General features: G+C 37.8%; 2 protein-coding genes across 6 annotated transcripts in view; one reads left to right on the top strand and one right to left on the bottom strand.

Moving 5' to 3' along the window:
• LOC142337685 (retinoic acid receptor gamma-like) overlaps positions 1–15,896 on the top strand; it is a 497,928-nt gene that overhangs the window by 191,759 nt on the left and 290,273 nt on the right. The window lies entirely within an intron of this gene.
• LOC142338438 (uncharacterized) overlaps positions 1–15,896 on the bottom strand; it is an 85,480-nt gene that overhangs the window by 31,243 nt on the left and 38,341 nt on the right. For 4 of the 5 annotated variants that reach the window (XM_075388200.1, XM_075388202.1, XM_075388203.1 and 1 more), the window contains exons 3-4: positions 11,595–11,692; positions 7,169–7,384 (exon numbers count right to left, since the gene is read on the bottom strand). In XM_075388200.1, coding sequence (XP_075244315.1) covers positions 7,169–7,384; positions 11,595–11,692 — 314 coding nt within the window. Of the gene's footprint in view, positions 1–90; positions 283–688; positions 952–7,168; positions 7,385–11,594; positions 11,693–15,896 lie in introns of those variants that run through there. The other variant, XM_075388204.1, reaches the window with a different exon arrangement.

The raw sequence follows: 15,896 nt of genomic DNA, 5'->3' as shown, positions 1-15,896 counted from the left end.
GGGTATTGTGGCATTGGGTACTTTGTATTTACACCACGTTTACTATTTCGCAGAATTTTAACTTTTATATCCGTTAAGTGAAACACTAACCACCGCTGACGTGAATGAATTCTCTTTTAGACAATGGACTTGACTCATTGTACATGACGACGGCTTGAAGTATCTCGTTTCTCAGAGGATACAGACCAATATACGTTTCCCCTCTGGGAAGAAGACTGCTACTATTGATAAATGTCCACGCCGCGAACACTATCCCAGTTAGAGTGAATGAAAACGCCCTTTACATGGGTACAACAAAAGGGCTCTTTTCACATACTGACTTTAGTTCTTACGGACATCCATCAAAAATATTGGGCTCAATTAAATAAGTGCTTTGGTGTTACAAGATCTCTCCCACCCCCGCCCCTCACCCCAGTGATAACAAACGTATAGCCACCCCATTACCATAACCCCCATATAAGAATAATCGGGTCTTTCCCATTAAAGCCCCCAATGAAATTATACCCCCCCCCCCATTATGGTATAATTACCAATGGGGGCTATAGTTTATACGACCATTAAGCTGGGGTGGGGGGGGGGGGGGTATATAATGGGAAAGACCCGAATAACCAATCATTGATAAAAACGGTGTGTTATCACTGAATTAAAACAATGGTAAAAAGAGCTGTGATTTAATTGTCCCCCCTTTCATGGCAACACTCGTCAAAGCGGCCAATGTGTCTACTGTAAGGTCTCTGATCAATCGCCATCGATCTGCCACAGCCACAACATTTACACATTCCGACACACCCTCCCCAATATCAATAAATCACACCACTAAGGAGCAAATTTTTATAATTCTTTTTCCAGTTTCTGAAGAAAGATAGCATACAACAATGCGATGCTTTCTTTTGCCGATAAGTTTTGATTGCAGACAATCAATTCATAAACCAGAGTTAAAGAGCGCCAATCGCTCGCAACTTCTTTTTGAGTGTGACTTTTGACTCTGATGTTAATGAAATAGTCGGCGGAGACATTCGATGCTACTGACATTCAGCATTTGAAAAGGTTGTTTTGGATATTTTTTTGAAAACGAGCACAGAATTCCGATTTCATAATATATCTATGATCCCCTGACAATATCTTGCAATTTTAAGCATGGACGAGTGCTAACACGAGTCAAATAACTCAAAAAGCTGAATTTTAACTTAAATTCTGGGGTCTTTACCAATATAGCCCTCACTAAAATATAGCCCCGATTTAGGTATAATTACCATAGTGGAGGGGAGGGGGATATAGGTAACCTGACCACTAAGGTGGGGGCGGCTATAATGGGAAAGACTCAATTTTTTTAAGATACAAAAGTCTTGGATCTTTTCCGTTGGTGCCCCCCAGCTTAGTGGGTGCATATTATTTGTACACCACACCCCAGACGCACATGCCATTTTTTTACATAATGGTTTGCTATGATATGGCATGTGCTCTGTAACTGGGGCACAACGTATGGGAGGCATAAACGGATAACATCCAAAAATTTTGCTTATATTAATAGTGCTTATCTAAGAAAAATAGACAGAGCAAATTTAACTAAAAAAATTTTACTTGATTGACCTGTGAATATATCTTGGTTCAGAATCTCGGATCAGACTTTCTATTTTTGTTACAGTTCATTGGAGTCGAGTTCATCAGTTTGAAGTCATTGGATGTTAAGATCAGGTTCCTAAAGATGGGACGATTTTACTTTTGAGATCCGATTGATAGTTCAAATCGACACCTGATTGACAATATCTCCAAGTCGAAAAAAAAGATCTGCGTTTAAATTTGGGGCAATAATTTATCGATATAGCAATCAAGTTTGTCAGCTAAGTTCATTTTTTTGCTTTCCGAGACTTTTCAGAGAAGGACTTTCAATCTTTTTTAAGTTCTTTCAAAACCATCACATCCTCCTTTGTTAGCTTGTGATGATAAGCTCTCCAAAGTTTATTGGTTGTTTATCTCTTGTTGATGTTTGTGAATGCTCTCTTGCTTCTGGTTACGGTTGCTCTGCACTTGATATTGCTTCAGAATTTTAGTCCTGATGTGAAGATCCCTAATAGTATTCCTAACTTTTGATTTTGAATCATATGGGTTGTTCATCGTCTATGTGGTTGTTCTTCGCTAGAAAAGTCAGAGTTCAGTTTCTAAGCTGTATGAGGGGTGTGTTTAAGCACTTTCTGATCATGAAAGCCGCACGAACTCTCTCCTTCTTTTCAATGGCTTTGAATAGCGTATGTTCGCAAAAGTAAGATTCTTCTATTGCTGGTAGTCTGACTCTGCGTCCGAGATGTAGCTCAACCGAATTTTGCCTCGTCTTGGAAGTTTTGAGATGTGCTATCAGTACCTTTTGCTGGAATGCTCCAAATGGCACGTTGAGATTACGACTCCACGCTTGAAGTGCCCACTTCCCTGTCTGGAATTTCCAGTGTTTCACACCGCTGTTTGAGATAACAATTACAACTTTGAGATCACTATCAGATACTGTAAACCTAAGAATTCCGAACCCTGAAAAAGTTTGACTCAGATAAAATTTGACTCTTCGATTCCTTGCGGGGATTACTTCTATCAAGCTTGAATCTGCGCCAACAAAAAATAACATAATAACTTGGTTCTTAACCTAAGTACAGTTCATGTAGAAGTGTTCCCAAACATTGGCTTCTGGTCACGTAGAGACTGTTTTTTCAGGATTTGCCAGTTCTTTTGAGATTTAATAACAAATTCTTGAATTTACTAACAAATTGTTGAGCGTTTTGAGTAGAACCAAGCCGCTTGGCACTCATAATGGCCAATGTTTCCATTGCATTTTTGTAAGGTTTTATCTCTTGTGTTTTTGTCGAAAAATATCAGATTTCATGTGAGTGAAAAGAACAAAACCTCTAAACATGGTTCCATTGCGAATGATCAATGAATCATTCCGTTGTTTGAATCCTTTCTAGGCCTCCAAACATTGTTTCTGATTTCCATATTTGATATTTATTTGATATGTCCTGGAATAGTCGTTTTTTTACAGGTTCTTTTCTTGTTTCTGTATGGGTCACCAAATCTTTCTTAGCGAAGTCAATAATGTTGATCGTTAAAAGCCATTCGATTGCTGTCACATTCGTCTTCGTCGAAAACTCAATGTCGAAGGCCATTAGAGCGATTGCTCATCTTGTCATTCTAGCTGATGCTCCTCTGTAACTTTGCCTTGAATAGTTGAATAGACCGTGGTATTTTCTAAGCTCTGCTGGACATAAGGTGTGATTCTGGTCAAGAAAGCATTGTCGTGGGTTGTAACACGGGTCAAAGAATTCAATAAATTGAACATAAAGCTAAGTTTTGAAAATATTTTTAAATTTTGCTGATGTTTATAGTGCTTTTCTTACCTGATTTTACTTGATTTCACTTGATTTGAGTTTTTACTCGATTGACGTTAGAAAAGATCTTGCTTTTGAGTCCTTGATATGATTCTGTTTTCGACACTTTTCTAGGCAGTCGATATCATTAATTTGAGGTCACTGGACGTTGGAATCAGTTTTCTATAGATGGGAGGATTTAACTTCTGAAATCTTACTGGTAGGTCAAATAAGATAATGATAGCGCCAGCACAACATTAGAGTTAGAATCGGGTTTAATTTTGTGGTAACTTTTATCGACATGTCAATATTTCTCGTCCGTTTAAGTTCTTATTTTGCTTTCTGAAATTTTACGAAGAATAACTTTATTTGCCTGTTGCTTTGAAAACGATCACAGTAAAATAAGGTGGACTCTACTGGGCTACGAAAACAAATTGCATCCTCTGCCCTGAATGCCACAAATTAATTTAAGGGTTCATCAAACTAATTTAAGGGTCCTAGTGAACTAGTAATATAATCTATAGTTTAGCAGTGTTTGTCATAATACTCCTATGAACTTGGTTATTTTGTTCTCTAACAGGCATCACACTTTCTCCACTTTATGAAATTTAGTCGTTAATTTCGGTCAGCAAGGCAACTTCACATCCAGGGATGATATTGGGTTTGTTTCCATGGTGAATTATGGCACAATGTGTGCTGATCACTTTTACATGAAGCGTTTTTCGTGATGGTGTTGAATTGCGTTGCTCGGTGTTACGCAGAGAACGTTGAATTGTGTTGCCGTTTGATGATGCTCTCTGGTTATGATGATAATATCAGCAGTTTCTTCATTGCGTGAAATCGATGCCCGCGATAGATGACTGTCCATAATTGAACCTGCGACGTTGCTTGCCTTGTGGTGCTGCTTTAATTGAACTAAGTGGTAGTTTTGTTTGTTGGTTCGTCTTGTTGTTCGGAGTGTATTGTGTTGTCCCCAAAAATGATGCTCTCTGGGCTGTGTGCATACTTCACTCCGGAGGATTGAATTAATAATCAAGAATCGTAATACCAGTAACTAATAAAGTTACAGCCAGAAACAAATAATTGAATATTTTCAACAATAAAATACAATTTTCTAAGAAAACTAGCTAATGGTCCACACTAATTCCAATCAGTTGAATCAATCTATTCACAAGTATCCAAAAGTCATTCAACTGACTGCTTAACCCAAATAACTACAATAAGTTCTGCCTCCCAGTACGTCTGTTACTGGCCACAAACTTATCATCCACACAACCAACGATTTCGAATAATTTTGCAGTTCAATTCACCGCAACTACAAAACTATGTTTTTTCACCGAGGGCTCACCAGATAATTACAGTTTTCTCTCACTAATAACCAACTGCTCCACTTGAGAGCTCTTTCTCTCTCTCTCTCACAATTGACTGAGGAACAACTGTTCTTCAGCCCCGTTTACTTTTCTTTGAGTGTTTTTCTTCTGCATAAGGGTACTCAACCTCATCAGTTCTTATCAACAATAAATAACCTGCGGTTTCATTGAGAATGTTTCTTTCTAATGTACACGGGCTATAGTAGGCGTAAAAGGTCAGTCACAAGATGCAACTTGTCTTATGAAAAAGTTCGCTCAAGTTGACGGAAATTCAGTGGTTTTCTTGGTATGCTTATTTCAGGACTCAGCTAAACTTATGTTTTAAGCAGAACAATCCGTATGCAAGTTTAAGCAAGCTTGCAAATTTTTATCAATTTCCAGTTACGGATATGTCTGATCTATACCACGGGTGCCTTGCTTCACATTATGATGTAGCAATGTCAGTTTTAGCCAATTTTTAACTTTTCTCCTTTGATTCTCGATAATTAAAAATGAAGACGAAAAGAGGCAAACTTAATTCCTCCTAATCCTTTTAGTGTAAGTTATTTGTCCCTTTGATATTTCGAAATTGAAAAATCACCAATTTGAATCCTTTTCGTTTAAGTGGGGTTCTATACGAATCTGATGAAAGTGTTGGTTTTTTTTGAGAAAAAGCCACTCTAAAATCTCTTCACGTGTGGTAGTCCTCTAAATATAGTTTGTAACGGCTGCTCTCCTATCAATGTCAAGGAAAACATTACACTGCCCAGTTCGTTTCAGCGGTTTCAAATTTGTCCGGATATTGTAACTTTGCAGTTAACTTTTGTGAACTGTATTATCCGCTATACTGTAGATTACCGTTGCATTATTTTAGCTCAATTCCTCTTGATAACTAATTGTTCTGCTTTTCTGTATAACAAACTTGTTTTTCTCAGAATAACCAAATAATTCAAATTGAAACAATCAAAATATTGTTGAGTTTTAGTTAATAACTCAAGTTATAGATCGAAATTTCAAATTATCTTGAAGTACAGTCCTTAGTAATGGACTTATTAACTATTCGGAACAATAATTAACTTGATCAATCAAGTAACAAAAAAGCGCGAACGCAAAGAAATTTCCAACTGAATTTCCAACTATTGGCTTTGATAACTAACTTCTAGTCTTCAATTGGTCTCAGTAACGCCAAAATTGAAACTATGCTGGGCTTCGATAAAACCAGTAAGGGCAACTGACTATGTGCTTTGCACAAAGTTTCTCTTACTTAGGAACTTCGTTCCTCAGAAAGAAAGTTTTGATAATATCAATGTTAATTCTCTTTTCACAAGTCAAAATTAAGTTGAAACTGTACAATCACTAATATGATCTACAGAAACAAGACACGATAACAAGTAATTTACCGCTCAAGAAATTGTGCTTCAATACGCACTGTATATCAGTTTAATATGACCAAAATTGCAATTTTCAACTGATTTTTGGTTGTTTTGCAAGCTCTATTTATACTGCCGTACATGTCAAAATTGCATCTCTGATTGGTTGTAGATTAATATGTCGTAAAATTCTCTGAATACACTGAGGTTGGGGTTCAAGATACCGTATACGGTGCCCGCACTCTCTGAATTGAAATGAAAATTGCAATATTCATCGAATCTGGCTTACCAAGTTGAGTATCTCTTGCTCCATTTGAGCTAAATTCGTGTGATTGTGAACATTTGAGCACGTGACAATAATTGCGTAGTTCGGTTTTGAGTTTCAGTTTAACTTCATGTATGACGATTACGTACTAATAATAGTTACTGAATATAAATGTTGCACAAAATGAACAAATCCGTATGGCTTCAGTAGAATGTAGCATTAAATTTCGCTCTTTATGCTATTCTGGCTTTAATGCTTGAAATGGCCTTGAAGCGCTATTCAGTTTGCTTAATTAGTTAGTAAGCTAAGCCGTCATATAATTCTCTAGAAAGAGAAGTCAAATTAAAAAATAGATCACCCATTACTCTTCTCCGAATCGTAAGAAAAGACAGCGTAGCGCCCCAATACAATTCAAATTTTTTGAATTGTGAAAACAAGGAACACCGCAATATGGCTACCCTCAGATTACTTCAGATTAAAGCTTCAATGCTATAATAAAACTATAGACCAGTGGTTGCAATGGAAAAACATCAGGTAAGGTGGAGAGGCAGCTAAAGGTCTGAATTGCATGTTATGTAGGAAATGTGGTGAAAGTGTGGCAAACGATGTAACAATTTATAGATTAACAAATTGTAGAGATTGGCTGAAAAAATCTTTTAATATACCATTAATGTGAATAAGAGTGCTTATTTCTTTAATAAGGAAAGTGTTTTTATTATTAAGCGTATTAGGCGGATAATTATACGGACAATTTATCGTTTAAAACTATTTGGTCGCCGCATTTGTACTTTAATTTTCTGAATTAAATCTGACTCGGGTACAAACAGAACTAACACCAGGTGAACTTGAGCTCGACTGTGAGTGGAAGCTGCCTGTCTTCCATGGCTCCCAGTGACATGTATGACCAATCCTTCCACTGGGTACCAACAACAGTCCCACTGAGTGCCTCACAGTAGAGGAACTGGGCAAGGAGTGTGATTAGACTGGCAAAGGTGAGAGCCATTGCCCACACACAGATGGAAATTGCCATTTCACACCAACAGCTGTCGTCTGCACAAGAACATAGAGCTCATAATTAAGTGAACGGTGGTTTTAGGTCTATTCCGGGTTGAGGTTTTTGGGTGAATTTTTGTAAGAAAAGAGATGAATGCGGTGAATTTTTGTAAGAAATGCGCTGATTGCGATGAAAAAAATATTTCACCGCATTTCACCGCATTTCTTACAAAAATTCACCGCATCAACTTTTGTGGAAAATTAATATAAGAAATGCGGTGAATGCGGTGAAAATAAATAATTCACGCATTTCACCGCATTTCTTACAAATTCGCCGCCAAACCTCGACCCTGGATATATTAGGAATTTAGTAGAGCTAAAGATAAATGAAGTTTACTCATATCAAATATGGACGTCATTCTTTGAACAAAATAAAAGTAATTTTCTTTTTTGTGTCGGAGCTGAGCATAATATATGGCCCAACACATTCAGCCGGGTCGAGATGTCAGCGCCGTTTCAGCGCATTTTTTGAAAGAAATTTATTGAATGCGTTGAAGTTATGCAGAAAATCCGCAAAATTTGCAGAAATGTGCTGAAAGAGTGAGAATGCGCAGAGACATTCAGCGCAGCTTCAACCCGGGTCGAGGGGTCAGCAGCTGTAAGCGGATTTTTTTGTAAGAAATCCGCTGAATCTGCTGAACTTATGTAAGGTTTGTGCTGATTGCGCTGAAAATCGATAAAAGGTAATGAATCCGCTGAAATAAAATATTTAAGCACATTTCAGCGCATTTCTTGCATAAAATCGGCATTTGACCAGCACTTTTCTAACCTAATTTCAGCATTTTCAAAAATTTTAAATTCAGCGGATTCAGCGCCTTTGTAACATATTTTCAGCACTTGTGAGAATTTTAAATTCAGCGGTTTCAGCGCTTTTCTTACATAATTTCAGCACTCGTGAAAATTTTAAATTCAGCGGATTCAACGCTTTCTTGCGAATTTTTTTTCTGCTCACTATTGCTTATAACGTAGTCGGAATGTAGGCTCCTTCACTTTTTGCAATTCTGAAGAGCCACTAATCGATCAAAAGTCTGCGTGGTTTTTTAAAATGAAAATTCATTTGTTTGAAAAACAGACCGGGTGAAAAGCGTCACACTTCCATCATATCTAACGGAAGGAAGATATTTATACTTAAGCTACCTGATTTCATTCAATCAAGTAATTTGGTTTTATACCTCAGCTGCAGTAACTGCTTTATCTTAAGGTTTGACAAAATTCTTAAGTCTTTTGGCCGATATCCAACTGTTTTTAAGTTGAACTGCCCTAGTGCAATGCTTTTCAGTCTTGCACAGTTGCTGCTTCTGAATGTGCAGCAGGAAAAACAACACAAAAATTTTCAACTTGTACAAGAAAACCATTAAAAATTCATAAGATAAGTGCTGATATTGTGTAACAAAGGTCTTGAAAGTTATGTAAGAAAAGCACTGTCAGCCGCTGAAAAACTATATTTTCAGCAGTTAGATCTTACATAATTATCCGCTTAATGTGCCGAAAAGTGCTGAAAATATGTACGAAAAAGGTGCTGAAAATTCAGCAGATTAAGCGGATTAATGTGTAAGATTTACCCGCTGAAAAATATTTTTTTCAGCGGTTGTCAGCGCATTTCTTACATAAAATGTGACGAATTCCTCGACCCGGGAAGGAATCTCTTCTGTTAATTCAGCGCATTTCCTAAAATATTTTATTAACTTTTCCAGCAACTTTCCTACAAAGTCACTGCGACCTTTGCAAAAATTCATTGCCTCTCAGTACATTTCATGGCCATTTTCAGCTGATTTCAGCGGATTTCAGCGTATCGTAATGCAGGTTTTTTCCCAGATATTCTTCTCCTAAGTTACATATAAATAATTTTGATTACTGTAAGTAGTGAAAAGTGTTGAATTTGTGTAAGAAACGCGCTCAATTATCAGCGCTTTTATTGCTTATTTTCATCTTTTTTCAGAACTTTTCAGCGTACTTCTCGCAAAACGGTTCATTAATATAAACTCAAATTAAATAAATCAGGTAACGTGAGTTGAGATTGGCAATGAACTGACACTTTTTCATTCATTTTTGTTACAAAAGTTAAGCGCATTTCAGCACATTTCAGTGAATTATGTACGATTTTTGAGCTGAATTTTTTTCAAATATTCAACGCATTTGAGCGGATTTTTTACATACTTATCAGAATGTATTTCAACTCGGGCAAGGGCAACAAAAGTAGTATATCATGACAAGCAACATTTAAGGCTATACTCTCATGAAAGTCCAATCGAATTGTTCACGTTTTGTCAACACAATTATTTATCCACTATTATTAGTACATGAACATCATAATTGAAAATAAATTCAAACTGAAATGCAAACTGGAACCCGATTATTACCAAATTTTTCTTGCCACGAAAGCACAAAATACGAAATCAACATTAAAAACTGCATCCAGTTCTACAATGGTAGAACTTGGAAAACTATCATAAATCATTAGGCACCTGCAAACTTTGTGTTAGCTATTTGTCATACAGTGCGTTTTCTTCAGCACTTTTTTACTTGATATCGTGTCATGTAGCTCTAAACTGTTTTGGTGACGGAACAGTTTGGCTTAAGTTTGACTTGCTTAAAAGAAAATTAGCTTAGATAAACTCAAAATGAATTTTTGAAGAGCAAATTTCCTAAGAAAAAGAGCTTTTATAAAAACACAGACAATTTTCTTACTGGCTGGGGCAAGACCGAATATCGTTATGACATTGGCATGTTTGTAGCCAATTGAGAAGAAAACCTTGATAATTCTTACGGATTGGAGTTTCTTCTTTTACGTCCACTTAAACAACAACGACTAAATCAACCAGGTTGAAACATCGTGTGTACAGTGCTGTGAATTGTTGAAGTGAGATTTCTAAAGTTTGCTGCATTGTTTGAACTGCTATCCAATTTTCAACAAGAAAACTGATTCACAGGAAATTTTTTGACATTCTAAAGAAACTTTATACAGAATAGCCGGACAATTAATAGGGGTATATTGAAAGAAAAAGGTTAACCCACATTATAGCAGATAATACAACACAAAGCTGACTGCAAATTCTTAATGTCCGAGAAGGTTTCAAATCCGCTGAATTAAATCGGGTATTGAAAATCATTCTCTGGCAAAGCAGTAGTTTGGTCCCCAGACTCGTATAGTGCAAACCAAACATAAGTGAGTTCAGAAGTCATTTTTTGAGTGAGGTAAGTCACGCAATTGACTTAAAAGCAGAAATGACGTCAGGAACACGAATTTTAACTGCAAAGCATTAGAAGTCACTGAAGTCATTGAAAGTCAAATACGAAACAAAAATTTTTTTAAAAACCCAGAAAATAAATTTAAAAATGCCGCATGTGAACAAAAAGACCTGGTGAGAATTGAAATTTTGATTCAAACAACAAACTAGGCCTAGAATGAACTATGAATGGATTGGAGAACCATTTTAAAAAATCCGATCCAAAAAAAACCAAAAAAAACAGTAAAAATCAAAGTGAAATTGCCGCATGTGAACAAAAAACCACTAGCGAGAAAGCGAATTTTTGTTCAAACACCGTTTTCTCACCCTACTTTAAAATTTCACGCGGAGTGAAAAATTTTCAAGCCGCAAAACCACTCGCTTTTTTGCTCCGCTTCCTGTTGCGGCGTGACCAAAATCACTACTTCATTTTGACTTCAAAAATCATGAAAATTAGTGAACAGATCTTTAAAAAAAAGACAGTGCCCCAATACAGCTTAAATTCTTTGAATTGTAAAAAAAAAATTAGGAGCGCAATAATAGCCACCTGGAATTGCTGACGCGGCTATTAAAAATAATTATAAGTTATTATAATATGATATAAAAAGCATCTTTAATCCACTTAAACCTCACTTTTTTATACAATATTACAAGTAAGTATTTTCCAGCAGCAAACTTGAGTCGAGCTAAAGTCCCCAGCTGCAAAGTTAGGGTCGAGTTTGGATGTAAAGTCGAGCTAAAGTCTTTTCAAGGACCATTTGAATCAAGAAGGGTCTTTTCATACCACTTTTTGGTCGAGCATGGTCTTTTGATAAATCGAGGCCTGAACCTGAGTAAACAGAGTGAGGAAACGGTTTCACTCAGCCACAAGAACAGCTTTAACACAATTTATAAAGTTCAACATGTCTTTATTCAGGAAAAAAAGCAATGAAGACATTTAGCATGCCGGCGGTAGTAAATAGAACAGGTATGTGACAAACCGGCTATTCCAAATTTCCGTCTGAGGCAATCAATGTCACATCTCTCCTTCTCTTCTAGGAATCCATTTGCATCCCTGGCCATTCCACGACGCCTCCTCCTGCAACAGAGAATCTCAAACACTAACATGGCATATAAAGGATACAATCCCCTATAAGCGACATCAATATTACAAAACTGTATAAATCTGATCCATGGCACTGATTTGTGTAGAATTTTAAGCTGTTCACTTCTATATGTAGGTCAGGTCTAGTTTCAAGTTTCTGTTTTGGTTGAAATTATATCGAATGATATGTCTCAAATATGATTCTGCTCTCGTTCTCAACCTCAAATACTATTGCAGCCCGGGCCGAGGTTTTACCCTTAATCCACCCCTAATTAGCGGGAATTAGGGTGTAATGCGTATTCCTCTCCTGTTTATCGGGGAAACGAGTGTAAGAGTGTAATATTAAAAAATTACACTGTAATTACACTCTTTTTCCACTCGTTTTAAACTCTTTGTAAAGAGTATAATCTTGGGTGGAAAGATAAAAAATTACATTCTTTGACAATTACCCTTATAAGCGAACTGAAACGTGGACTATGAGTATCAGTTCTCGCAGTGGTTAAAGCACACAGTGAAATATAAAACATAATCGACAGAGGGGAGGAGAGGGATCAATACTGACAACCGCATTAAACTTTCACTTTTTAAAGTGACATTTTTGTAATCACACTCTTCCACCCTTAAATACGGGGGGAAATAGGCGTGCAATTGAAGATCCTAATACAGAACTAAACTGGAGAAAACTCTTCGGATTTTCTATATGCATTTTACGTGCCAGTAACAGAGGAGGGCAAAAACACAGGCGGAACAACGACCGAAGAATTCTAGAAAGAATTAATCGCTGGAACAGCGGAGACTTTGGAGGGCAATGGAACAAAGCTTGCTCTTTGAAACAATCAAATCGATCAAACTATACAAACTCCGAAGAGATTATCAAACGTGCAAAAAATTTGTGTTTCCAGGGCCAATATGGCAGAGCAGCAAAAGTTTTGGCTTCTGATGGTTTTGCACCAGTCAACAAGGCAACTCTCGATAGTTTGCAAAAATTGCATCCCCCTGAAGATAAGCCTATTGTAGTCCAAAATTTTTCATCACAAGCCTATCAATTCAGTGAGGAAAATTTTTCCGAACAGTTGAACTCGTTTTCAAGATTTACAGCAGCTGGTCCTTCAAAAATGTTTCCCAAACATCTTTTGCATGCTGTACAGTGTACCGCCTCAGACCAGTCACAAATTGCTTTGAGAGTACTGACTAAGCTTGTAAACATACGCCAACGTGGGGAACTTCCCGAATTGTTTCACAAGCTCTTTGTAGTGCATCGTTATCAACCTTGCTGAAAAAGAAAGGCGGTATTCGCCCTATTGCAGTCGGAGAAGTCCTGAGGAGGCTAATAGCTAAATTTTTAGCCAAGGAAGCAAATTTGGAAGCAAAGGAACTTTTCCAGAGCCTGCAATTGGGTGTGGAAGTGAAGGGGGAGCGGAAGCAATTATAAATTCGACTAAGATTTCGTATGAAAACATATTCACCTCGTCCAGTTCCTCGGGTATTTTGCAACTTGACTTTTGCAATGCATTCATTTCGATAAAACGCAGTGAAACGCTGAAATCCGTTGCCAGTTCAATGCCAGGCATTGCCGCTTTCACCAATTCCTGTTATTCACAACACAGCCATTTATTCTATGACAACTTTGTTGTTAGCAGTGAAAGCGGTATCCAACAAGGCGACTCATTAGACCTTCTGCTTTTCTCTCTGACGCTCTGGCCCAATATAGAGAAAATTCAGGAAACTTCGTCAGAGCTTCTACAACTTTCCTGGTATCTAGATGACGGTGTCTTGGTGGGCTCAGAGGACAATCTCATTAGATCTGGGGATCTTCTATGCCAGCTCGGACCTGATCGCGGCCTCCACGTTGGGGTCGATAAGTGCGAACTTTGGTCCACGGTAGATTTAGACAGACTGGATATAAGAATAAAAAGAACTGATATTTTGGGCCGTGAGGTTTTTGGAGCTGCGTTAGGAACCCCAGAGTTTGTCTACATGAAACTTAACAAAAGGATAGGGAAAATAGGGGTACTTTCCCATAAGTTGGTTTATCTTGATGACCCTCAGTGCGCCCTAGGTATCCTGCGCCACTGTATTGGTCCCCCAAAATGGTGTATTCTTTGCGTTGTCAAACGCCCACAAGTCCAGTTATTTAATCCTTAAAAGAATTTGATGCCCAACAGCGCGAAAAACTTGGGAATATCCTTGGAACTGTTCTTCCAGAAGAATCCTGGACTCAAGTAACCCTGCCCATAACCCTTTCAGGGTTGGGTAATTGCCAGTGCCAAGACCAATAAAAAGCATCATACGTTGGTTCTTTTCTCTCCTCTAAAGATCTTGTTTCGAAAATAACCGGTGAAAGCCCAGAAAACTACCAAGTATTTCAGGATCTTTATTCCAGTAAAGCACATTCCAGTAAAGCACATTGTAAAGGACATTTCAAACCTCTCGCAAAAAACATTTCAGCACGCTCTTGATAATGAAAAAATTTAATGGTCTCAAAGAAAATCTAGCTTGTGAGAGAGAATCCGCCCGACTTCTCTCATTGTCTGTTCGACATGCTGGAGCTTGGTTGTCTGCTCTCCTCATTCCAGCTCTTGGGTTTCATATGGCATCAAATGAAATTAGAATTAGTGTAAAGTACAGGTTGGGTGTCCCTGTCTACGAAGCCGAAAGGAAGTGCCCGTTCTGTAAAGCAGGAGTTCTTGACATCTACGGGGATCATGCCATTGCGTGTCACGGTCGAGGAGACGCAATAGCAAGACATGACCGGATTCGAGATAAAATAGTGTCTGCTTGCTCATCTGCGAATCTCTCACAAGTAGTGGAAAAAAAAGAACCTAATTCCAGAAAGCCAGTCACGCCCCGGAGACATCTTTGTCCCGACTTGGAAAGCGGAAAAACCTGCTGCATTTGATGTAACTGTTACTTCGTCGCTGCAATCCAACTCTCTCACTAATGCGGCTACAAAGAAAGGATACGCACTTGATGCATCAGATGAAAAAAAATATTGTCTCCACGACAATAACTGCGCAAAAATGGGAATCACATTTGTTCCCCTTGCAATTGAAGTCCTTGGCGGGATATCGGCAACCTTCAAAAAAACACAGGCGGTTGGCTGTGTTAAGTGACAATCGTTCCTTCCAAGCGCAGGGGTTGTCTGTAGCTTTCTGTAAACTAATGCAATCCTTGTCAATCACCGCTATTCGGGGATCAGCGGAAATGTTGCTGGCACGGGCTCCCTAGTAGACTATTTTGCTTTTTGGGTGCTCGACCGCTCGGAGAGGAGATGGTTGATCCAGTACTGTTGCAATCATTGTCGACAGATATGAGCAAGTGGTCTGCCTCAATGACTTTGACACGCTCTTTTTGGTCAGATTTAACCAATTCAGAATAAGAAGAGTCCAGATTGGTCCTTTAATGATGAATCGCCAAAACGATTGCAACAAACGGGAGCCTTATCAATGTGCAGTTCTAGTATATTTATTCTTACTTGACCAAAGCGGGGAGAATAAAAACATACATTTTACATGTGAAAAATAAAAAATGCTGATGAAATGAGATTCATAAACTGTTGATCTGTTGTATTGACAACTACCGTTTTGATAACCAAGTTAATTGTTTTTAAGAGATTATTGTCTTTCTCTTTACACTCTTTTCCTCGTTTTTTGGGGAAAATCCTCGGCCCGGGAGGCGGGCAAATACACTCGTTTTCAGTTGACATTTTTGGCTCTAGCTTAAGTGGCTCAGTAAAATCACGAAACAGCCTTCTCATAGGCTATTTTGGCCGACGATGATGTCTTCATGAACAAAGTGGTCTTTTGGGGCAATTGAGGGCAATTTTTTTTAAATTCTAGATATCAGCTAGGATTAGGCTTAATATCGTGTTTCTTTTTGTACACTTTGGTGCTTATGGACCTTATTAATATTTTTGGACCGGGATGATATGTATTTTTTAAATAACTTCAAGCGTTTATTAGGTATGCGCTGTAACTTTATCTAATCCTCAGAGAACTATAGAACAGGCCTCTCTGTAGCCAAATGTTTATGTTGTGTAAATGAGTGATTAACTCGTGATATTGTTGACTACAGAAAACAGTTTATTATTGTTATTATTAAGTGCAAGTTTGGGAGTTTTCTTCGGTTTTTCTGACAGGAGAACCACAAATGTAATTGGCATAATACAGGAAAACGGATCATTGAAATTGATTAAACC

This window comes from Convolutriloba macropyga, chromosome 4 (genome assembly GCF_964194025.1).
Source record: "Convolutriloba macropyga chromosome 4, txConMacr16.3, whole genome shotgun sequence".
NCBI lineage: Eukaryota > Metazoa > Xenacoelomorpha > Acoela > Convolutidae > Convolutriloba > Convolutriloba macropyga.
The sequence above is the reverse complement of the archived record's forward strand: the minus strand, read 5'-3'. Positions and strand labels throughout refer to the sequence as shown.